General features: G+C 35.5%; 1 protein-coding gene across 3 annotated transcripts in view; it reads right to left on the reverse strand.

Annotated features, from left to right (window-relative positions):
• Window positions 1–1314: 1314 nt before the first annotated feature.
• The window catches only part of CDH9 (cadherin 9), a 101004-nt gene continuing 77139 nt past the window's right edge, over window positions 1315–25179 (reverse strand). For all 3 annotated transcript variants that reach the window (XM_066186537.1, XM_066186544.1, XM_066186553.1), the window contains 7 exons: window positions 21233–21420; window positions 19686–19939; window positions 18400–18536; window positions 16931–17052; window positions 6018–6135; window positions 5675–5926; window positions 1315–2939 (listed from right to left, as the gene is read on the reverse strand). In XM_066186537.1, coding sequence (XP_066042634.1) covers window positions 2452–2939; window positions 5675–5926; window positions 6018–6135; window positions 16931–17052; window positions 18400–18536; window positions 19686–19939; window positions 21233–21420 — 1559 coding nt within the window. In that variant the 3' untranslated portion in view covers window positions 1315–2451. The remainder of the gene's footprint in view (window positions 2940–5674; window positions 5927–6017; window positions 6136–16930; window positions 17053–18399; window positions 18537–19685; window positions 19940–21232; window positions 21421–25179) is intronic.

The following is a 25179-nucleotide window of genomic DNA, read 5'->3' on the forward strand; positions in this document are numbered from 1 at the left end:
GAGATCATCTCCAGCATTATTTTGTACTAACACTACTGATCAGAGCAAGCTTGTAAGTCTCTGAGAATAACACCAAAGTCAGTTTAAGTGAAAAGAAATAGCAAAAACATCGATACTTCAAAACAAGACCTCCATCAACCTGGAATGGCTTTATGTTTGTCTTTTTTTTTTCCTTGCAACATTCACTTGACATTTTTCTGTGTTCATTTTTACTCCTTTTTCTCAGCTTATTTGTTCTTAACCCTGGAGAGAGCCCATTCAAAATTGATTTAAGTCTGCTCAGAATGATCACTAAATCTAACAGTATTTCTTTGGGAGTTACTAAATTTATCTTGGTCCTTAGCAATCACAAGTAGGTTTTCTGCTAGGCATTGAGTTAGTCTTGTAAATTCTAAGTTTTCCCAACTGCTTCTTCTCTTTGCAGTGAACCACAACAGAGTAATTGTAGGTGGTAGAAAAGAGATCTTTGGTGAGATTAGCACCATAAAAATTACTTTTCTCCTTTCTCTTGAGCCTCTTCTAAGATCCCAAGGCCTTGAACTCCACAGTGAGAGATGTCTTACATATTAGTCAGTCCCATGGATCTGGAACTTTGGTCAACAAGCCCAGTTGGCTTCACAGAGAATGAAGCTGTTCATAAATATTAATGCCCAGCACTTCAGTGTGTCAGTTCTCTCACAGAGGGAGGAAAATGTTTAGAAGCATCACTGGAAGGAATTCTGACCTCTCATCTCTCTCTTTGCTGAAGAATAAATACATGCTTTTGATAAACAATCTGAAAGTCAACAGGGTAGAAAAATAATTAATCAGCTAGAGTGTGTTCTTATGTCTTCTTATGTGTGTTCTTATGTTCTTATGTGTTCTCATGAAAGGTCTCTGAGGCTGCAACCTCTTTCTTATTTTCATGGTAGGAGATGAGTGTCTCAATAATGCACATAACATTGTCAATGTGTATCTTAAATTTCTTTATGAAAAGATCTGAAAAATAGGTAATTAACACAGAAAAGAACTTGAAACATTATTATTTTAGGTATCTGTAGGTGTTGGTTCTCATTAAAGTCAATATTAAAAATGGAAATATTGTGGAAAATGTATTTCCTATATTGTCAAAACAGTTTCTTCTTTTCCATACATTTGAGGTTTCATTTTTTTTCCTTTTTTTAAAGACATATGGATAAACCTTTCAACTCTGTTAGATCATGTGATCCACTTGTATTCCTTTTATTCTGTGATGTTAAAAAAAAAAAGTATATTGCATAAAAGCATATCCAGCAAATATATTTTAATCAAAAATATATATTTGATGACTGTCATTAAGGCTTTAGGAAATATGGAAATGTACGCACTTCTTTGAAGGACGAGAACATTAACATCTTTAATAAAATACTAGTTAGACTTTGTTTTTATTTCTTGGCTTCCTTTTATTGAAAAGAAACTATTAGTAATATGTCTGATTTTTCTAATTGTCTCAAAGCTCAAATTAAGATTAGTATATAATAACCTTGCTTTCATTATTGATGTTAGTTTAATTATTCAATTTCTTTGAAGGTATATTAAAAACTGTTTTCACATCTACCAGAATAAACTTTGATAGTTCCTTAGATCCACAGGCATCTATCTGTTAAGTCCTCTCAGAGGTCATCTGCTCACAGAAAAAAGTATGTGTGAGTGAGCTTCACCATGAAACTGTATTATTATGCCATATAGCAATACACATTGCAAGTCAGAGTGGTTTATTTATAATCACCTTTTCAAAATAGTTTTTTTTCTGTTTTCTACCCTACATTCCGATTACAGACGTCTCTTTGCATATCATTCTTGCACAGTACATTTTAACCACTAATTTGCTATAAGAAGATGTATTCAAAAATGCAGTATTGCAAAATACAAAGTTTCCTTTCCTCAGAAAGATTGGACAGTTCCTTTTCATTAACAAAGTATGTGAGTAAGTAGTGTTTTTATAAATTCTAATTTATTTAATAAAAATACAAAAATATAAATATACAGATATAAAAATATCAGGATGAATCAACACACAGACATTCTTTAACTCAATAAATATGGCAGTAATATTAATCTCTTTAAGGTAAATTTTTGAGATTAAGTTACAATGCAGATGCACACTGTCCAACACAGTAGGAAAGGTAAAGCAAAGCAATTTAAAAATATGGAGTTTTCATGTCATTATTAAAGGCACAAAAAGCCTTTTATTTTCTCTTCATTCCCTATAAAACCCTTTCATCTGAGGTTTCTAGGCAGAGAGGGTGAGTTATAGTTTAAATCTCAATCATTCATATTCATTCACGTTGACTTACTGATTAAGCAAACCCTTACTAGACAACACCTATTTTTGTAAGTTTTTTATTCTCAAGTAATAGAGTAGGCCACATTATTTATCTAAGAACATAAACATGAATTCCACTAACACTGACCAGGTCACAGATTACTTTCTCAGTCTCGATCACTGTCCTCTCCACCATACATATCTGCTAGTTTTTTAAACCGAGGCCCCCAGTCACTGAGGTAATCATAGTCTTGGTTGCCTTCTGTGGTAAGTGATTCCAGGGAGCTGAGTGAATTTGCTACGGAATCATTTCCTTCGTAAGCATACGTTGCTAATGAATCATAAGGAGGGGCACCTGGGTCTAAATCATTTTCCTTTAACCTTCTATGAATAAAATCTTGGACATCGATGTTTTCCCAAAGAGGTACAGTCCGCCTTATCTGAAATATTGTTTCTGGGATAACATCTCTTCTCATCTTACTTTCCTCCCTTGCTTCTGGATTTCTCAGTGTGCCAATGTCAAAAGCCTGGGTGTCTTCTTCCCCACCTCCTTCATCATTGTAGGTCACAATATTGTCCCGAACATCATCCTTTGAGATGATCAAGGGTTCTTTCTTCCTCTGTCTCTTGAGAGCCGTAAACAAGACAACTAACACTAAAAGGAAACAAAAAAAGAATGAAGAAATTTATAGTTAGGAAGTAAATAAATGAGCCAAAATTTCACCTCATCTTTTGACCTGGAAAGTTTTTAAGGCTGGAATGGGATTTTTAGTAGAATATAGTGATAAAATCTATCCCCAAGTTGAAGTTAATAAGGGAAAAATATTTATGATTTCGTAGAAGTCAAAAACCTACTCCTTTTTTAAACCTATGGGAGAAATGAACAAAATATTTTATATTTTAATTGCATTTGCAATTAAACTGAAGTTGAAAAGTAAACAATACTATACAATATTTTCCAACTAAAGTTGACTTTGATTTTAATTTTGTAACTGTAACACCTTTACTGGCAGTCACTAAGAGTCGTTTCATCAAATATAGTTGAATCTCCTTGGCAAAAGTTATTCACATTCTTGAAAGCTAGTGATTTAGGTAAGTGTCTAATTCACTTCTGAATATGGCATCTACAGGTCCCTCTGAAAATAAGAACCTGCAGACCTTAAGCTATCAATATTATTGACGAAATTACTTTTGATTAAATGACAGTGAGAACTGAAATCCAGTCTTTGTTACTAAATGTTTCTTTTGAAAAAACATGATCCCCTTAATTTATGAGGTGCTACTTGAAAAACTCTTTCTTCTGAAGAGGTAGGGATTGATATAAAATGAAGCTCTATAAGGGGAGATAAAAAAATGAAGTTAGGATTTGTAAATACATCCTGGTGTCTAAACGCTATTGATTTCAGTAGCAATTCAATGTTTAAGTGCATTTAAAAATCTGACTCCTGCACCAGTAGCTGCAGTAAATAAGAGAGGCCAGAAAGACCATTTGTCATTGAGACATAACACTGGTTCTTGAACCATAAATTAAAACAGTGCTGAATGGTTTTATTGAGTCTTAGGAGCTAAGTTTTTACTCTGAATCACCTGAGTACTGGTGAATAAAAGATAAAATTGGATGTGCTGCAGGTAGGGAGAGAGGAACAGTGATCTTCCACATGCTGTGATATTATGTTCTGAACAAAAAGGTGGTTCCATTCTTTTTTTAATTTGGGTTTTCTTCCTTGTACCTGTACAGAGACCCCTTTTTTCATAATGCTATATGAGAAACTACACACTTTAGTAAGTTTAAGATCTCCATGTAGGAGAAAAGGGCAGATCACTGAAAGGTTATTGTGAAGTGTCCTTCACAGCCTGGTACTTACTATGTCTCAGCTATGTTGGCCATGTGTACACGAGTCTATTATTATAAAATGTTACACTTCATTGAAAAATTAAATAAGATGCTGAGTTTCACACTAGCTATAGACTAAAAATTCTATTTAGATGAGATGCTCCACAGGCACATTTTGTTTCACTTCATATATGTCATTAGTGCTAAGCAGAGCAGGGCCTCTTAACCCTGGGGTTGAGAGACACAAAGTGGTCATACTTGTTCTGCACAGCAATGGTCCCTGATTCTCTTCTGAGCGTCATGAGCTATTGCTGTGGCCCTAAGGCACATTTTGAGTTTTGGAAAGTTCAAAGTTTAGTACAGATTTGTTTAATCTGCACTAAAGCATTGCAGCCAATCAGAACAATGTTTTCATTGTGAGTGAGTAAGGGCCTGTGTTTCATGCTCCATATTTTCATGCTCTATGTTGGGGTGTGCAGGATGGCTTTAAAGATGCAGAGCTTGTTAACAAGGTGTTAAAAACTATCCAAGGTGAAGAGCCAGATCTGGAAGAGTTTGAACTGTAATTTTCTCCTGAAAGTGGTGCTCTTCAAGTTCTGCCTCTCAGTCTATGCCTGGGCAATCTCCTGGGGAATCCAAGGGCACTGATGCTGAAACCAGGCCAGCAGCAATGCCTGAACTTAAGCAGTTTATCTATCAGTTTGTCAGAGCTCAAGTATTCTCTCTCCCTTAAGACCAGTACAGATATATTGTATAGATATTGCCCTTCTTCTAATACCTATGGCAAATATTAGGAGGATCACAGAGTTATCCTTAATCCAGGGTAAAAGCTGAAGAAAAAAAATTCCCCATATAATTGTATAAACTGACACCTGTAGCTTCCCACTGCCCCCTTGGCAAGCTATGTTTGCTAGGACAGGTGGGAAAGGAAAGAGGTTTTCTGCAGAGTTTTACTGGAAAGTAGTGGTGATGACACATTTATTGTAAAACATGCAAGTTGAAATTTTTATGTTCTTAACCCCAGATAATGAGCTAGCCTTTATTCTACTACCTTCATATGTCACCACATCTTTCTAATGCTTCTACCTTCCAAATGCTCATCTGACTTCTATGGTCACACTTATTTAATTAACTGTTCTCACCATCATTTGCAAGGAATTGAATATTTCTATTCAATGCTTTTAAGCTAAATATTTTCTGAATAGGAAAAAACACATATCTTTCATCATTAAAAAGCTAATATAATTCACAACATTTATTCATTGCAGAACTTGGCACTCAGCTTTGGAAATATGATTTTGAAGTTCTTGATGTAAATGAAGATCTGCTTATGGTATGAACATTACTCAAGTGAGCACGGTAACTTAAACTGACCCTGTATTTTAAATTGTATTTAATCTAAATAATACAGTCTCACTCTTCCCACACAATCTTCTGAAGAGTAATGATGACATTTTTCTGCAGGGTCACGTGAATAAGAGTTTTAAGAATACCAGGCCTCTCAAAGTGGCTAGATCTTTGCCTGGTCAAATAAACATTTCTTCACAGGTTCCTACCTAGCAGGATGATGATGCAGAGGAGGATGGCCACCAGTGCCCCGGTGCTGAGGCCAGCAGGCAGCAGCAAGGCCTCGGCGCTGCAGGACTGCATGTTCCCGCGGCTGTCACAGGTGCACACGCGGATGGTCAGCGTGCCCGTGCTGCTCTGGATTGGGTAGTCGTTGTCAAATATTATGATTGGCAGAAAATAGGTACTTGTCTTGCTACGGCTGTATCCATTTCTCCTAGTCATAATTCCTGCTGTGTTGTCTAGAATGGAAACGCAGAATCAATAAATGTAGTGAATTAAGTTTTATGTGATATGGGGGGGGGGGGGGCGAGTGTTATGGTCGGCAGATACCTTTGTTGTCTACAACAGAGAAGTTTGGATGAACAGCAAATTCTGGCACCAACTCAAAGAAAAATCGGTGTCCTTGAGGAGGCTGATCTTTGTCAATTGCACTCACAGTCTGTATGAGCTATAAAGAAAAGATTATTTCATGCTATTTTAGAAATCTTGTGTCTCAATTCTTCCCTTTTCATGTCCACTAAATACCCAATGAATCTCTATCTGATGACAAAAACCGATGTCCTAACCCAAATGTTTCCCACACAAACACAGTAGAGGTTACAGTAAACAAATTGGTTTATGGTTTAAACACATAACAAAGGATGAAAAAGGGTCTAGTCCTCATTGTAGAACAGCCATGTGCTTTGATTTGTGCTCAGTATCTTGCAGTGATACAGAAACACTTGCCCTTCTGAATAAGCCATAAACCGCCTGTGGCTTCATGTAGCAATGACCGAGAGTACTGTGTAAACCAGTTGTTAAGTGGGTCTAATTCTCCATCCACCTCATCTGCTCCTGGCGATAAATTGGAGTACTGCACTGGCAGGAATCTCAGTTCTCCTGGAGTAATAAAAAGAGAAGCTTTGCTCCCTACTAAATTGAAACCTCTGGCTGTGGATCTTAATGGCTGCCCTAACAAGGCCACTCAAGCCTAGCTGGGAAGGAATGATAATAATGCCAGAATAGGGTCAGAGCAGAGTGTACTGAAGAAAGAGAGGCTTCAGTAGTATCTCTGGATTGCACAAGCTTTCCCATTGCATCAAAACGTGCAAATGTGTGTACTCATGCTTATGTAGACACAAATAAATTTGTCTCCAACAATTTGGCTCTTTTTTTATCTATCTGCTGCTAGACTGACAGAGAGAGGCAAAAGGAAACAGCTGCGGAACTGAGAAAGGAAAAGTTACCTGGGAACAACTGTGGTTTATGAATTGACTTGCAACACTTAACACCATGCCACACTGCATGAGTCACAGTAACTCCAGAAAAGCTCTGTGAATGGCTGTTGTGTCGTTTGCCCTTCCTGGTGAGTGTCACACTAGTGGGTGACCCATAGTCCACCTTGGCTTGCAAGGACAGGTTTGCATTTGATCATGAGATGACAAAACTAGTGGCATAAGAATAGGAGTAAGTCTCAACTGAGGATGCTATAACTCAATACAGGTGCATTTCTATGGCACCTAAACTCAAAGGCTGAATACATTCAGCAGTAAATTTTTTTTTTCAAAGCCAAGAGGGAGCCAGTGACAGTTTTGAGTTTCCAGGTGTTTCCAGTGTTCAGGGTGTCTTGAAATGCCACAAATATCAAAGCCACTTGTTATCAAAGGCTTCTTTTTTCTCTTATTTCCAGAGAAGGTGCAGCTTGACTCCTTCCAGAAATACAGGAATTGACAAGTAGCACTAAAGTGATCTGTAACCTTTGTGCCAATCAAAAAAGGTATTTCTTTTTCTTATATACTGTCTATGAATATCAGCTTGAGTGGGACTGGAGGATACAGTTAAATTTTGGAAGGTATGTAGTATCTCACAGAATGGATCACTGTATTAGGCAAACAATATTATAGGGCTACAAAATATACTGAAGTGTTTTTTTGCTGTATCATTCAGAAACTTGCTACTGCTAGTGCTGTACTGCACCATGAATATTCGACCCATTTTTGCTAGTTAACTTAGAGACAATTTGATTACAGTTAATAATATGGAATTATTATTTTAAAAACCCCAAACAAACAAAATAAACAAACAAAAAACACCAAACATACAAAAAACCCAACGAAATAAAAAACCAAAACAAAAACAAAAACGCAAACAAACAAAAAAAATCCTACCAAACCCAAAACACAATACAGAAACTATTAAGAGATCTGAGTTTAGCTCATTCACTTTCCAGAAGCTCCTTCTAAAACAATCACAATTTTTTTTTTTTTTTGAGGCATATTGAGGAACTTGAAAGGTAATTTGTGAACATCAGCCTTGCACAAAACAATGTGGATATGCTCAATGCAGGATTATGCAGTTCTTCTAAGTGTGATTAGAATAATAACTACAAATAAAAGTCTCTTCATTGTTAAAGTATTCAATGATCATTGATATTTTGATTTTTTAAAAATTTTTAGCTGTTTTACAAGACTAGTCAAATCCTTGTTTATGGTGAAGTATCCTGTTTAATGTGTTTCTAAATCACAGCTTATGTCAATAAATTTCCAGTGCTCAATTGCTTGTGTCTTTCCTGTAATCTTCCTCTGAGAGTGTTAGTACAGAAAACAAGACCTGATTTTGGTTTAATTTTAGTCTTCCACAAGATAAAAATATTGCTTAAAAAAAAAAACCCCAAAACATTTTGAGTGGGCTAAGATAGCAAATTTAAATGAGAGAATTTTCCTTTCATTTTAGCACAGGTTTGAAAAGACAGAAGAAATAGAAAAGTACCAGGGAGAAGAGAGAAGTAGAGTAAGTGACAGCATTTGTGCAGTTTACAATAACTTTTTGAAAAACTCAAGGAGAAAATATCCTGCTGTAATAACTATCAGAAACTGTAGTTGAGTATCTTGGGTCTTTTTGAGATGTAATCAGGGGGTGTTTGTAAGATTTGATTCCCTTCATGTGAAAATCACATGGAGAAATACAATTGTACTAGGCACAGAGGAACCTAATTACAACAAATAATTATTTTTTAGGCTAAGGCTGAAGAAGAAAAAAATACCAGCCTTATTACCTGATCTAACTATTGGCAACATAAATTGAGAAGCAGCTGTTTGCCTACCAGAAAAAATGGGAGATTAAAAGAACAATGAGAAACCATGATTACAGATGAATTGTTCCAAATGATGAATAGGTGAAAGGAAATTAGAAATCTTATCTAATTAAGGATTTTTTTTTCAGTTATACAGCTGTAAATAAAAGACGATGTCAACGATAATCACCACAGAAATAAAAGTGATCTGGCTATTTTTAAGAATCTTATTTATATGAAAAAGTTAGTACTCTTTTGTGTGCATTTTGTGATTTCATTTGGAAATATATTCACCCATTTGATGCACTTATTGACATTGAGTAATGATCACTCTTCATCAGGACTGCAGAGCAAGATCTCTGATGCTGTAAGATTTATGACAGAAGAGTTATTTCAAGAAAATTACTTTTACTCAAATATATTTCAAGCATATCAAACTTAGAGAAGATAAACCCATTCTCATTATTTTCTTTCTTTCATACTTTCCCATGTGAATGAGCACAGTTTAGAAAATACAGCAGTATTGTAACTATTTTGAGGGCTGTTTATGAATGTTCATGAGCACTTCTGTGCATTAAATAAATCAAATAAAAACAAACAAACAAACAAACAAAAACCACAAAAACCCCAAAACAAACAAAACAAAACAAAAAAAAAACAACAAAAGAAACCCACCAAACAAACAAATTTAAAAAAAAAAAAAAAACACAAAAAAAACCCAAAAAAAAACCCAAAAAAAACAGTGTCATAGTCTCCAGTGGATTTATTAAGCCAATTCAAGTTTTAAAGGGTCACTTTTTTTTTGAGGGTAATGAAAATTTAAATATAAGCATTGAAAACATAAGCATTGACATGAAGTTTTCTCTGTTATATTCAGGACAAGATGTTTGTAGTAGTTTGACAATGTTAAATGAGTAACAAGAAGAATTATTCCTGATGGAAACATTTCTTAATGATCTGGGGACCAGTGTTCTTCAGCCATGCTGTTTACCAGTGCTCTGACAATGACTCGTGTCTTGGGACACATGTTTTTTATTATCTTTATCAGTGATGAAGGCAGAGAGATCAAGCGCACCCTCAGCAAGTTTTCAGATGACACGAGGCTGAGTGGTGTGGTTGACACAACAGAAGGAAGGGGTCCTGTCCAGACAGACCTGGGAAATCTTGAGAAGTAGACCTATGAGAATCTCACAAATTTCAACAAGTCCAAGTACAAGGTGCTGCACCTGGGCTAGGGCAATCCTAGACAAGAGCGCAGAATAGGAGATGTCATTGAGAGCAGAGAAGTTCTTCTTACAGAGAAGAACTTGAAGGTTCTGGTGGATGAAAAGCAGGACATGAGATAAAAATACGGCTCTGGCACTCAGAGCCCAGAAGACCAACAGTATCCTGGGTTGTATCAAAGGAGGAGTGGCCTGCAGGTCAAGGAAAGTGATTCTACTGCTCTACTCTTCCCTTGAGAGATCCCATCTAGAGTACTTTATTCATGTCTGGGTTCCTCACCTTAATAGAGATGTTGGCGAATTGGAGCCAGTCCAGAGTACAGGGACAAAGATGTTTAGGAGTATGTAACACCTGTCCTATAAAGACAGGCCGAGAGAGTTGGGGCTGTTCAGCATGGAGAAGGCTCTAGAGAGATCTTATTGTCTCCAGTACTTTAAGAGAGCTTATAAAAGAGAGGAAGACTGACTTCGTACACAGGTAGATGGGGATAGGGCAAGGGGGAATGTTTTTTAACTACAAGACAAAAGATTTAGGTTAGATGGTACAAAGGAATTCTTCACTCAAAGGTCAGTGAGGCATTTAAACAAGTTGCCCAGAGACACTGTGAGTCATCCATCCCTGGAGGTGTTCCAAGCCAGAACAGATGGAGACCTGGGCAGCCCAAGTCTAGTGGGTCACATTCCTGGCCATGGCCAAGGGGGTTGGAACAATGTGGTCTTTAAGGTCCTTTTCAATAGAAATCATTGTATGATTCCATGGTTCTATTTACTTCTTTCATGATGAAGACAGAGATTCTGCTAAAGGATTTGGACCTATTTCCCACTGATTTTTTTTTTTTCAAACATGGAAACAGTTCAATTATAATCCTGTTTCATGTTGTTTGGGTTTTTTGTCCTGGATGCCATGATCTTAGGGCCGTGACAAACCACAGTCAAAACTATGACTGTAGTTTATGTTCAGGCTATTTTATAATTATTCATACTCATGTCTGAAAAAGTGGTTGGGGGTGAGGGGACTGCCTGAAACCAGATTCCTTATATGTATCTCATACATCCTTAGGCAAAGGCTGCTCTTCAAGTTGTTTTAAAGACAACAAGCAGGTAGAAGCTAGGTGGGGACATTCTGAAACAGGAAGGGTCTCTGTGCAGTTCAGAACATGCTGTTAACATTCCTGAGGCTGCATTTGGATACACAGAGAACTACACAAGTAGAAGGCTTTGGTAGTAGGCTCAGCCTAGGGAATGCCTTTAAAAGAAATATAGGAACCATTAAAGCAAATGTTAAGCTTTACCAGCACAGAGGTCAGCACCATCTGGATACTTTTAAGATGGGCTTTTCAGTGTCTGCTGGCTTGGCATGTTATGCAAATAAATGGCTGCTGCACTTTGGGTGTACTCTTTAAAAACTACAGCCACAAGCTTCAAAAAGTTCCTTGGAGAAACATGAACAAGATGAGGTCCATGGGTGGGCACATATAGTATATTTTCAGGTTAAACATTTCTACTAATAAAACAAAACCTGAGACAAATAGAACATTGGCAAAGAATTCTGCCACTACTTCTTTTCAAAACAGTAATAAGTTGGTGGTAGCTATTTTATTTCTAAACCTTTTTCTTTTTCAAAATTCCTTCTTTCAAAATTCACTATAAATGGTGAAATTTAATATCACTTTCACAGAAATTTAAAGATGGTCAGTGTTGTAGATTGCGTTTCTGAAGTTTTAATACAACATGATTATCATATAGGGTGAAAATTGTACTTCCAGTCACAAAGACTACTTGAGAAAGATATTGTTAAGGTAGAGATACAGTAAGTATTCAGTTGCTGAATTTTGTTGTTTCTGTATGTAACAGAAGAGAGGAGCAGGCCTTTAATCCTCTTGAAGCATTTGGGCTTTCATTTTTGTTATATCATGGTCTTAGTTAAACCTGGTTGTTGTACAACAGGGAAATAGATTCAAAAATATCACTAAGCACTTGAAAAAGAAATGTCTGAGAAATGCTAGTGTTTGTTTTTGTCTAACATTTTTTAGAAGTGGTATAGAAGAGAATAGAACAAATTCTGGATCTCGAAGCACTGGTTTTCTTGAAAGTTCTTGAACTTGTTTCGTGCTGCAAGTGTTTCTCTAGGAATCTGGAAAGATCTCACCACTTTGTCTGCAATAAACTATGGGGGAAAAAATCTTGTGAGAGGAATGTTTGGCAATCATGAGAACAGTGTGTGTAAATGTTATGGGGAACTGATGGAAGAACAGCTTTGTTTCTCCGATTGTTTCTCCCTCTTGCCCCTTTTCCTGCCTGTATGACCTGGTAGGCTCAATCACTACGTAACCTTGAATGTATTACTAACAGCAAGTGTAAATATATGGGACAAAGATTATGTAAAAGATGTGATGATATGGCCCATAGGAGTGTTTCAAAATCAATTCAGCTGTCAGTGGATGTCCATCTTGTCATTATGTGGCTTGAGTAATCACATTTGTACAGACACAATTCTAGGCTACACACCTGTAAGGTGCTAACTGCAGAAAACAGCCTCCATCATGCGTGCCATTTAACAAAACTCCATGTTCAGTAATGCAAAGCAGTTTGGTTTCCAGATCTTGGCTGTGTTCCACAACTGTGTTGGCAGTTTTAAGCACAACTGAATGCTTATAAAAAGTTGCAAAACTCTCACTTCACTTCTTTCTTAAAAAGACAGACTGTTAGCATGGGTGTCTCTCTAAAATAAGCCAAACGGTGTCTACCGAGTGAAGCAGCTAGAACGTATACGAAGTCATGACTGATAATTAGCAGTGCACATGTGAGAAAAAAGTGTTCTCTCTCTGCTCTACTTTAAAAAGCAAGAGAGGGTATGGAGGGTAATGAAAAGAACCAGCTAGGTCTCTGAAGGACGAAACAAATTTTCTACATTCTGATGCCTGAGAGCTTGTGAATGGCAGGAAAGAATATAGCATCAGAGGGGAAAAATAGTGACCCAGGTTGTTTTCTTGATGGGTGTTGAAATTAGCTAACTTTTTGCCAACAATAAACTATTTAATAAACTATGGGCTAAATTTTTACCAACAAATTGTTCACTTATATCAGTCTCCTTCTCAAGTATATCTTCCTGGTTTCCACGGAGAGTACTCATCCTCTAATCCAGCTAAAAAGACCCAATTAATTCCTGTGACAAGGGTGTGAGAGGACTTGCTCCAAAGCCCTCCCCACAACAGTCCCTGGGGCTTCAGGATTAAGGGTTTGTAAATTGCATGAGAGGAAGGCTACCTCCTTTTCTTTAGCCTGTGTACCAGTCAAGGAATAAGATTCTCATGGTGACAAATGTGTTTCAGCCTAATGAACATAGATTTTTATTAACCTTTTGTGATAAGGTTCCTCTCCAGTCATGCCATTGTTATTCGGAGACAAAAGAATAGGAGAAACTCTGTAGGTTTTTCTTTCCTTTGGCCCTCCTAAGGCTATCTGAAACACAAAATGAGTGAAGCCTCTAATATCTGTTGATGCTGAGAATGAGTACTGTTTCTTGGCAGCAGAGAGCAACATTTGATCATTCTAATGCTTTCTGATGCACCTGAGACTTCAGGAACAGTGTGGCTAATAACCGGTCCTGGTTAATAAATAAATAAATAAATAAATAAATAAACTAAATATATTTATCTTCTCAGTCTGATTTTTTTTATGGTGCCAGATGTAGTAGCAGTGCTGTGATAGGTCAAGAATCAACAATAGTTAAAATCAAAAAGCTGTTTTAGGTGATCTCTAAGATAGGTTGGAGGCAAATGAACATGTTTTTATTTTTCTTATATTATACAGGGACTGCTAGACTTGGGCAGTACAGGTTCTTTGGAACTTGTCATCCTTGGCCAAAAAAATCAAATTTGCATTTCTATGTTCATCAATATTTCTAAGCACCTGTCCTGGGTTGACGTATATTCTATCACCATCTTCATGAACTGTTGAAACCAGGTGAGGCAGTGCTCCCTGCCTCCTCCACTCTGGCTTATCTTCTGCTAATGGGCCCATCAGCACCTTTGCCACACGACTCACAGATAACCCCCTCCTGGACTACCTCCTGTTAATGGGCCCATCAGGCCTTATCACATGATTCACCATATCATTGTGAGATGCTCCACCCAGAGGGAGGAACCAAGCATTCCAGCCTGGATATAAGCTGAGACTCTGACCACCAGAGGGGCGCTTACCCACTGGATTCCCAGAGGACCCGAGCTACCAGACCTTTCTACAGGATCACTGCTTCAGGAAGACCACCTCATCTGGACTGCTTCCATTACTCTGCTCAGGTTGTATTCTGACTCTGTCAGTGGTCTTTTGTATTATTGCATCTATTTTATTTTACTTTCTTTTTTCTTTTTTTTTTTTTTTTTTTTTTTTTCCTATTAAATTGTATCTCTGACTTGGAGCCTCTCATTTGTTTTGCTTTCAAACCACTACAGCACCAAATTAAAAGTACTCTCATTTATTGAAGGTAGTCTGTCTTCTGAAATACTAAGTCAATTATATGTAAATGTCCACATATGAACTCAGGTGCCTCTCTTGAGGACCCTAACTGTTAACAAATAAAAGACCAAAATGGATCTCTCATTTTTCTGTGGCTACGCTTGGTGCACCCTCTCTTTCTAGTATTTTTATGGATTTTTCCAATAAGGGAAAATAATTGCTGAAATTGCATTGGTAAATTAGGTGTATGAGAGGTCTGAAAAACAACATGCCTATCTATCTAATGGGTTTCTGTCATCTGTTGTTAGATAAGCACAGAATTTATGAGAAAGGTAAATGAAATTTAGTACATTCATGGATATTTCATCAAGTATGCTGGACTAGATGGAAATTGGAGTAAAGAAATTGGCAGCCAGTATGCCTGGATTGAACTTCTTCAGATATATGACAAAACATGTGTTTGCTGGTTGGCAAAGTTGTGCAAGATTAATTTCAATTAGACCTTCATTTCTAAGGTTTTGAACCTTTCTTTGTCTTATGTAATTAAAATACATGACTCACATTTCTACCAGTCATCACACTTAGATTTTAAGATTTATTTACCTCAATTTTGTCTTGTACAATGAGAAACTGTCACACTAACAGAATTTAGGTTCTACGGCAGCTGTTTAAACTTAATGGCTAGAATTATCTGAATGTATTCAACATGAAAAAAGCACCTTCTAAATCATAAACAAAAGCTATATGGGTCTAATAGCCAAAAGTTTGGAGAATTCTTGCACCTTCTCTAAAGCTTGAACTGTATTCTTAAGTGGCAGCTTATGTCACTGGTTAAGACAGGATGATATGATCATATCTTAGTTGTTTTGAAAAGCACTCTTTTTTCATTTTTCTGGGATGATAATTCTTTCCACTGTTTCAATTTAATTCATCACTGCCTTTGATATGTATATTTGTCTATATATATCATTTACATGAAAAATTTTAAAACTTTCTTAAAAATAATGAAAAAATTGTCAAATAGCTCATCAAAGGGAAGAGATTTTTCTTAAAGTATCCTCTGTAATCGAATCCATTTTGTCTGAATTCTAATATTATGTGTAATAAGTGAAAAATAAATAGAATTTAATGCAGTCTCCCAAGAATCCATGGTGCCCTCTTTTCTGCCCTTTTTTTTCCCCTATTTTTAATCTGTTAAAAAATTCATAAAACATCATTTGAATTGCAACTGATATATATTACATGTTCTTGCTCTGCAGAGTTCTGCAGCACCTGAAAAGCTAAACTCGTCTCAGGTAGCATCTATGCTACTTTTGATGAAGCCTCTGTGACTTAAATAAACACTGGGCAGAAAAATTACGTAATAAAACATGAGCATAGTTCCTGATGTGTATCCATATCACCTATCTTCGTAAAGTCTTTGAATATTGCATGGTCACTGTGCTCTAAAGAAAAACAAAATATTCTGATCCTTCTGATCCTTTCCACATATTTTCCATTAAACCAGCCAGCTTTGGCTGGATGATGACAGCCTAAAGCTTGTGAGATATGAGGACAGACCTAAACTATTCTTAGGTCGTCATCCTGGCTTGTCTCTCTCAGAGTAGCAACCCACTCATGTTTGTGCTAGTGAAAATAATGATCTCATGTTTTACCTTCCAGTCAAAAATGAGTAAGTCTAGAGAAGAGGTTCATGCATGGTCTCAGGTCCATTTTGGAGACATAATCTTTAAGAACCCTATCTGCTACTAAATCCAGTTATTTTGCAAATACTTTCAGAATTAAAAACTTTGTTCACAAGATTTAAAACTGAAGGACTGACTGGCATTAGCATAAATATGTGATGCCATAATGGCAGCAGTACAATTCTATAATATCCTGGCTCTGAATTCTGTTGGTTTATCTACTTACTCAAATCCAAATTATGACTTTTTTTTATCTTCAATTTTTTCTTGTCTCTTAGATTTTTGCAGAATTGATGAGGTAGTTTAGAAAAGGCTATACATGACTTTTGACCAGACTCAACTCAATACCGAACTGAGTTTCAACCTACAATGAAAACAGTTGCCTTGCTTTTTATTTTTGAAAAAGTTTGGTTTTCAAATATTCTTTACTGAGACATAATAAAGATTATCCTGATTCCTGCACTTGAAGGTGTAGCTATATTAACTAAGCCAATGATAAAAATCCAGAAATAAATTGAATTATTGAACAGCATAAAGCATTTTGTATCATTATACAAAACTATTTCTGAAAAGTATTTTCTGATATTAGAAATGGAAAATCACCTTAAAGTATATTTTTTATTATATCCTATGTTGTTGTACTAGGATGTTATCCTGCATCTTTTCTGTATGTTTTTGAATCAACTTGTATTTTCCACAGAAGATAGCAAATGAAGAAGCTGGGATAGTCTGCTGCTTTTCAAACTAAGATATGCTGAATTCTTCATTATGGCATTGCAGGATTGTTTCCTCACAAGTTCTTTGGTAATATAAGTATTGATTTACCTGTCCTGCTTTTGCATTTTCACATACAAATGTTTCATAGTAGTTGGCAAACTCTGGTGCATGATCATTTATGTCTAAAATCCGTATGAAGACAGGTATCTGGCTACTTTGTTTAGGATTATCTGAAAAAAAGTACAAAGAGATATGTATATGAAAACAATTAATAGATATTAGAAATGTTCCATTTTCTTGATTGTATTAAAACAATTATATTTCATTTTCTGATGATATACATTACATATACAAAAAAGTCCTATTTATAATTGAAAAACTTTTTCTATTATTATCTTACATATATCTCAATAATACAAAGTATGCCTAAATTGATTTGCATTATAATGCAGGTCACTGAGTTGTAATGGAGTTGTATTTAATATACCAGTTCAACAAATGACTCATTGCAAACGTTCCATGAGGCTGAGCTGCTAAGAACATTTACCTTTTCAAATCAATAAAGCAGTAAAACAGTGTCAGTCAACAACGTCACCACCAAAAATACACACAAACACAAAACCACTAAAAACCCAAAGTTGTCCTTTCTCCCCTAACTGTAAAAAATAAAACACTAAAGTGATATATACAGGATATAATCATCAATCACACTTCACAAACCTCCAAACTCAAGTTATTGTCAGCAAGGGTTCTCACACTACGCATATTGAAAATGTAGAACATGTTTGACCAAACAATGAAAAGCATTTAAGAGGAAAAGATAAAAGATATAAATCTTTCTGGAAATGGGGATATGATTAATCTCTCCATATTACCCAACTCCCAGACTCTTAAGCACATTGACTCCAGGGGAATCTGTAGGAGAATAATGGAAGGGAGAAAAGTTTTTCACTAAAATCAGCATCTGTTTCCCATTTTGATGACTGTTGCCTCAGAAAAAAGCTAGTTAAGAGACATCCATACCTAAAAGTATCTAACAGAATAGTAAAAAATCCAGGTGAAATGTTTAGGCCCAGGGTTTACTTCAGACATGGAGGGCAAAGTATTTCCCTAGTCTTGGCTGCAAACAAAGCCATTTTCTGAGATAAGTTAAATACATTGAGGTGAAGCATAATTTGTTCCCATTTACAGAGGTTATTCTGAAAATGTATTGTATGTCAGAGACTTTTTTTTTTCTCCCCCAAGAACTTTCCCTAAGACTTGAGATAGAGCCGGTACATCACACCTGCACCAAATTATTTCATGTAAATTCTCAGGGAGCCAGTTAACTTGTCTAATGTAGATTGTACATGATTTTGTTGAGCCTGAGAGTTCCTAAATATCTTTTAAAAAATGGGCAAAATGTATCTTAAAATAATAAATTGAACTTTTATATGTGTGCTTAAAGATGTCTTGTCTATCAATAATATCTGGATAAGGGAAAAACGAATGAAATAAGATTAGTCACAGAAAGTGTAAAATTTAATTATTTTCTCAGTTCAGATATTCTTCTGACATAGATTTTATCTTTAACTTACTGATTTCAGTTGCTATTACAGTGATGTTGTGCCAGGGAGTTTCTTCTCGGTCAAGTGGCTTTGAGAGGAATAAGGATCCATTTCCTGAATAGATGTTGAATATTCTGTCAAGGTCAGTGTGTCGATCTACAGAATATCTGTGACGATACAGTAAAAAATGAGCATTATTATCTCCCTTTGCCATCTCCAGTTCAGCTCACAGCGACCTCTAAAAATTTTCTAATTTTAACTGTGCTTAATCAAGAGTGTTTTCTTTACAATTACCTAAGTTTTCCCCTAGCTACCTGCATGCTACAAATACTTAGAAACAATTCTAAGAAACAACTAGTGAGCAGGAGGAAGAGCAAATTATTATGTGGGCGGCTTTTAGATTCATAATTGAAATTACATTTTAGGTCATAAAGTGAATTCTGGAATAAAAACTAAAAGTGAACTTTTTTATATAAGATTTTTTGCAATCAATTGTTTCTTACTGAACTCTGTCACCAAAGGACACAAATTGCAGACACAAGGAAGTATCAATTTATAAAATCTATTTTTGAGGTGTCACAAGGACCACAAAACTCAACAGAAAATCTTTCAATTAGTTGCTTTAAAAAAATATATTCTTAAAGAGTTTCTTGTTTTATGATCCTGTTTTATTGTATTTGATTTGCTTTGTTCTTACCCAGGACATAGATGACTTGTTTAGAAATGCAGAGATCAATTTTCATAATCAGTTGCATGGTAAATACACAAATTTAAGTGCTGTGTTTGTCACTGCAGATAACAACAGCAGATTGGTAGCAATTACAGAAATTTCACAGCACTGAACTCTTGCTTCTAATTGTTATAACTTTCTTGCAATCATTTCTCATTCAATATACTGTGATCATTAAATACTTAGGCTATGGAACATAGATTTTATGTACAGAAATGTGACTTTTATCAAGCAGCAGGGAACATAGAAATACACCATTTTGAGTGTTTTACATGGTATAAATGAATAATTTTATGAAGACCTTGGTGAAACTACCAGAACATGCTGGCAATTAAATGCTGACCTCTCCTTTTTTTTAATCTGGTGCCTATAGACTGTTCTTCCAAAGCATTGTCTGCACCACTCATCGGGCTAATTGTATTTGCCTTCACAAGCTCACATAGATATTTCTCTTCTTTTTTCACTTTTCAACAGCCCCCATGTGCTTAATTACCCAAACAGCTTCTTAATACCTTGCACTCTCATCACTCTCTGTGCATGAGACTCGACCTACATTTAAAGAATTTTTTATTGTGTAATGGCTTACTTTATTGCATTCTTTGCTATATCTGGATCTTGGGCTACAACCTGCCCAATAATGCTTCCTTCCTTGGCATCTTCATCTACCTCTATTAAATACCAAGGTCTGCTGAACACTGGAGGCTCATCAATGTCTTCAACGGAAATTTTGACTAAAGCCGTGTCTTTGAATGGCCCCAGCTGAAGAAAACGAGGATCAGGATGAGTGTTGGTTGCTTCCACTCTTAGGGTATATAAAACCCTGTTTTCAAAATCCAGATGCTAAGGAGCAAATAATGATAAATAAAATTAGATCATTTTACAAAAAAAAAGTAACTTTTACAACACTGAATCAGAAGGTGAAACATCATTAGAAACAAAAGCTCTAAAATTTAATCCATCTTAGGGAGGATTAAGTATGTTAAGTCTTATTCTGGACATTAAAAAAATCAAGATTATTATAAGATTGCAAGACAGATATGATTCCTCTGCCTATTAATTGTTCAAGTTCCTGAAAAAAACATATAGGTCTTTGACCTATATAAAATTAAAAAGGAACAAACAGGGAAGTTTTACTCAGTCCACAACAAGGAGTTGTACGAAGTCTTATTGGTCTCATCTCATTGGTAGTAAAAAGAGCAATTATTCCAGTACTTAAATGCTCTCTGTCCTATTTACATTTCTTTACTTTCTTTTACCCATTAGTATCTACCCTTGCCTATTTGGCGCTAGGAACAATGAAGACTTGTCCCTGGTCTCCATGTTCCTCAGTAAAAAGAAAATCTGTGAAGCTTGATTTTCAATATATGTGACATTTACATCATGCATATCCATATATGCATATGTAGGTAGACATTCATACATACATACACATAACACAAATATATGTGTTTCCAAATTTGTTTATAGATCTGTATTTTATTTATATGTATTTATCAATTAATGATATTCATTTAATAACACTAGAATCAAAAGACGTGTTCAGAGTTTAACAGGCTGAATTCTGAAAAACAACAAATAAATTTGTCAGACGTGGCATTTTGAATTAAATTTCTGTGAATGTTCTTTGGAGTTTCACTGGCATCATGTGTGACAACAGAAGTAACACCAAGACTGGACTTAAACCAAGACAGATTTTAGGCACTGGAGATAACTGTATGTTGAACAGATTAGAAAGGGAGAGTTTAGCCTTGGACGTGCAAACTCATCAAACTCCAGGCAATCCTCCCACTCTTGTAAGTCTTCCCACAGCAATCAGCTGATAAACCCCACTGTGAACTGCACCCCTCCAAGTTTTCACAGCCCTAATTTGAAAGTACTGTGTGTGAGACTCTATATATTGAACAGACAGCAGCCACTGAAATATTGCTTTATGTGATGTGACATGCCAGTAAATTTCCCTTGAGACTTGAAAATAACAGATACCTACTGAAGAAAGAAGAACAAAACTAATAGAACAGCTCCTTGGCAGCCTGACCCCTTGTGAGATTTACCCTCCCTTCCCCTGGAAAAAGAAAAATAACCGTAACACCTGAAGAGCTAAGTACATATAAAAGAGAGGGAGAAAAAATAAACCTTTTTGACAGTTATAATCCCTTCCTGTGTGTCCTTGTCAGTGATGATATCAAACATGTCTGATCCATCCCCATTGGAGATACTATACTCAATCTCTGCATTTTCTCCCACATCGGGGTCATTGGCTTTAATTCTGCCAAGAGGAGTCCCAGGTGGTGCAGATTCAGGAGAGTAGAACTGGTAGGAGCCTAGAAAAACAAAATGAAGCATTTATTGTTTTGCGAAACATTGTTGTTTGTTGTTGTTTTTGTTTTTTTTTTTTTCTCCTGAATAAAAATAATTTTCAATTTCACCTAGATTTTTAAAGTAACTCGAAGTTCCAAACGCTGTAAGAAAAATGCTTCTAGTCATCACACTGCACTTTAAAACAGGTTTCAGAGTTGATTGATAAACTGCCACAAAAAGTTCAAGTTATTCCTCGAAGCTATTTAATACTGTACTTTTTTTCTTTTTTTCTTTTCCTTCAGTTTTAAGGGACAGAGGCGCTAAACATCAAGGTACCAGTTCTTACCTTGACTATTAACACTATTTAAATTCTTTTTCCTTTATAAATGTTCCTAGATAAATTTAGAAATAAGAAAGGATTTCGTTTTGTTCTCTCAAGGTACAAGAGTAGTAGAAATCAGTAAGGATTTTGGAAATAGACTAAAATAGAATAGCCTTTTCTTTTAATTATTTTGAAATATATTCAAGTAAGCGTTCTGTTTGAAGATAATTAATTCAACTGTTATTGATAGTACATAAAAGCAGTCATGGTAAAGAACACTTGGACACATGTTTATGTTAATTGCTATTGCTGTTTTTATAATCAGAGTCATCTAGAAAGAAATCTGATTACACAGACACTATTCTTGCTTGTGTGTATGAAAAGTGAATTCATATGTATTTTCTGACATTTGTAATAAAAATCTGATTTTAAAGACATGCTGTAGCAGAAAAAGCTACTAATCAGATGGATTTCTTGACCAGTGATAAGCAGACATTGAAGATGTTTCATCACTTGCAAGACAAAAAAAAGTAAAAATTCTATTTCAGTATTTTCTAGTTTTTGCTACCAAGAAAATGTAAAAAACCCACATCTGATGGGTTCAGATTTTGCACATAACATGCCAGAATCTGATGTTTCTTTTGATCTGTTTTTTCACGTAAATTCATATTATTTTACTGAGTGAAGTAGTAGCATTGGAGAAATACCTTAGGGATCTGACAAAATTAGCACCTAATAAAATGTGCAACCCTTTTTCAAAAGATCCAATAGGAACATATATAAATTGCATTGACTTGTAGTAAAGTGTAGTCAACTCTCTTTGTTGCAACAACCCTATTTCCTATATTTACTTGTCATTTGTCTTTTAAGACATCTAAAGGATCCTGAATAACCCATTTAATACAAGGAATATATCAAAATTCAGAGTTCAGAATGAATTTCTGTCCCCAGTTGTAAAGACTAAGTACAAAAGAGAGTTACTGAAAATACCTTATATTTATAAAGATGTGTAGCAAAATGGAAGCTAATGCTTGATTCTAAATTGATATTGCTGTTACAAATTCAAGGTGAAAACTCAGTAGTAGCCTATTTGACTGTGACCCGCACAGGCTAAAATGCATATTGTTGCCTCAAACAAGTGTGCAAATGGGATGAAAGGTACTATTCCTGGCAGTTAACCATGAGTTTCAAGCCTTGAATTCTTGACAAATTCAAGGATTTGGCACCTGAGCCAGATCTACCATAAGAACAGATTCAATCATGGTACTTATTACTCCTTCCAGATAATACCTCCCTTCAGTGCTTGTTCATTTGAAAGCATTCCTATTTTTGTGGTGTTTTGTGAATGCCACACATTTTCAGCATGTGATATGGGTATTTGGTTTTACAGTACAATAGAATTCAAAATGTGTAAGGTCTTCACTACAGTACCATTTGAATTCCATTTAGGCCTATGTCTTCTAATTTTCCGTGACTTCATTCAGGAACCAAAACAAAACAGAAAAGGCTTCTTCTTGATATGGTCTGAACAACCACTACTTCACAGTGCCATTTTACTTTCTCCAGTCCCTCTAAGAAATTAATTTTTGGGTCTTAAATGCCTTGATATTTACTGGTGTTGCTTGCAACTGCTATTCACTCTCTACTTTGGGCAACAATTTTACTTTTTGTTGCCTCACATAAGAGAAAATGGAAGACAAATGTTTTGGTAAAAAGCACATTTCCAGAACAGATGGTTTCCTATAAGATTGCACCTCTTCATAACTACCTAAGAAGAAATCAAATCTGCCTGATATTTCACTTTCTTCGATTTCCCAGAAAGTATTAAAAGCCATCCTGCTGAGGAGAAAGAAAATGAGAGACAAGGACGCACAACTGAAATTGCAGCATTGGAAGATCCCACAGCAGGCTTTCTGTAGGCCACACAATGTGTTTCAGGGATGTTCAAAGTAGAATACTACAGAGAATACTGTATGAAGCATCAAATTGTGTAAATTTCTCTAAAAGGTACCCATCCTAAAGTTTATTGAAATAATTTAAAAAAACTTTCATAGACTTGAGGCTTTGGTAATTTTGAAAGAAGAGCATCATGAGGAACACAGGCTAAGGGGACTGGAAACCTTAAATTATTTTACAGTTCTATACTTTCTTCATTCTTTATTTTGTCTTATTTTATTTTATTTAACAGTGAGGCTTACTATGCAATGTGCCACAATAAATTAGAGTTTAGGTTCCAGAATTCCTATTTGCCTAAATAGTCTGTATCATGCTATAAATGTTTAAAAAATATCCCCTCATGAAGTCGAACAGGAAGTTCAGTTAAAAATTGCTACTTGAATTTACCACGTAAAAATGATTCTCATCAAGTGAACTCTGAATGTGAATTAATATCATCTTTTCTTTATGAGGATTGCAGTACTTCCTCTCCCTTCTCTTCTTTTAAAGCAATTTGTTATCATGGATAGATATTAAATCAGCAATTTATAGTTCCACGGATCTGTTCTTCCATGCTGTCAGAGTTTTCCAATTTTTTTTTTTATTATTTTTTTTATTTTTTTAATCTGAGACAGGTTGAACAGTTGGTAGTATTATAAGTGTACTTATTGCCATGGCACTGAAGTGCTTTTCAAGTCCAGAAGAGCATTTTATAAATCAGCTCTCTTTGTTCAATCCTTAGTGGATCTGTAAAGAGAGCCAGGTCTCTCAGCAATTCAAATTTTATTATGTGGACACTTTTCTGGCAGACACTGAACTGAGGCTATAAATTTCTCCTATCTGCAGTGCATCAAACAGTTATCAGACACTGATTGTAACAACATGAGATAGGATTTAAACACTGGCTTAGAATAAAAAGATCTGTAGTGTGCTATTCTGAAGATTTCTGTGTTGTGTAGCTTTCCCCTATTTGCCTTTTTAAATTTTTTCTTCTAGAATGGTATTTTTTAAAACTTCTTTTTATTGTGTCAAACTGGCCTAGATTATCAAAATCATTCAAGAACTGAAAACAAAGTTTAAATTACAAATTTAGATTACAAGTATCTAAACCAAATGCTTTGACTACCAGCAGAACATATGACCAGATCAACTCTGCCTGTGCATATCAGAACATAAGAAAACCTGCAACGTATTTACTTGCTTCAACACATGGAACTAAAAATGTTTCCAAGAACAGATCCTTATGTTTTGCAGTTGAATTCCTCTAAAAGCCCCTGCAGTTGGCCTAAATTATTGTTACAGTTTATATTTCTGTAAGCAGAGTAAAATGAGAAGTTTACCATTCCAACAAATAATCTGATACTTAAAAAATGTAGGCAGATATTCCCATTTGCCTTAATAATGCTTCAGAATGAACAGACACAGGTACTACAGTGATAAAAACAGTGATAAAAACCAAAGTTCCAGATGGCCAAAGCAAACCAGCTGATTTTTGAGAGGTTCTTTGGAAAACCGAACTATTGGA

Source organism: Chamaea fasciata, unplaced genomic scaffold (genome assembly GCF_029207755.1).
Source record: "Chamaea fasciata isolate MVZ Bird 193981 ecotype frontalis unplaced genomic scaffold, bChaFas1.0.hap1 SCAF_1, whole genome shotgun sequence".
Lineage (NCBI taxonomy): Eukaryota > Metazoa > Chordata > Aves > Passeriformes > Sylviidae > Chamaea > Chamaea fasciata.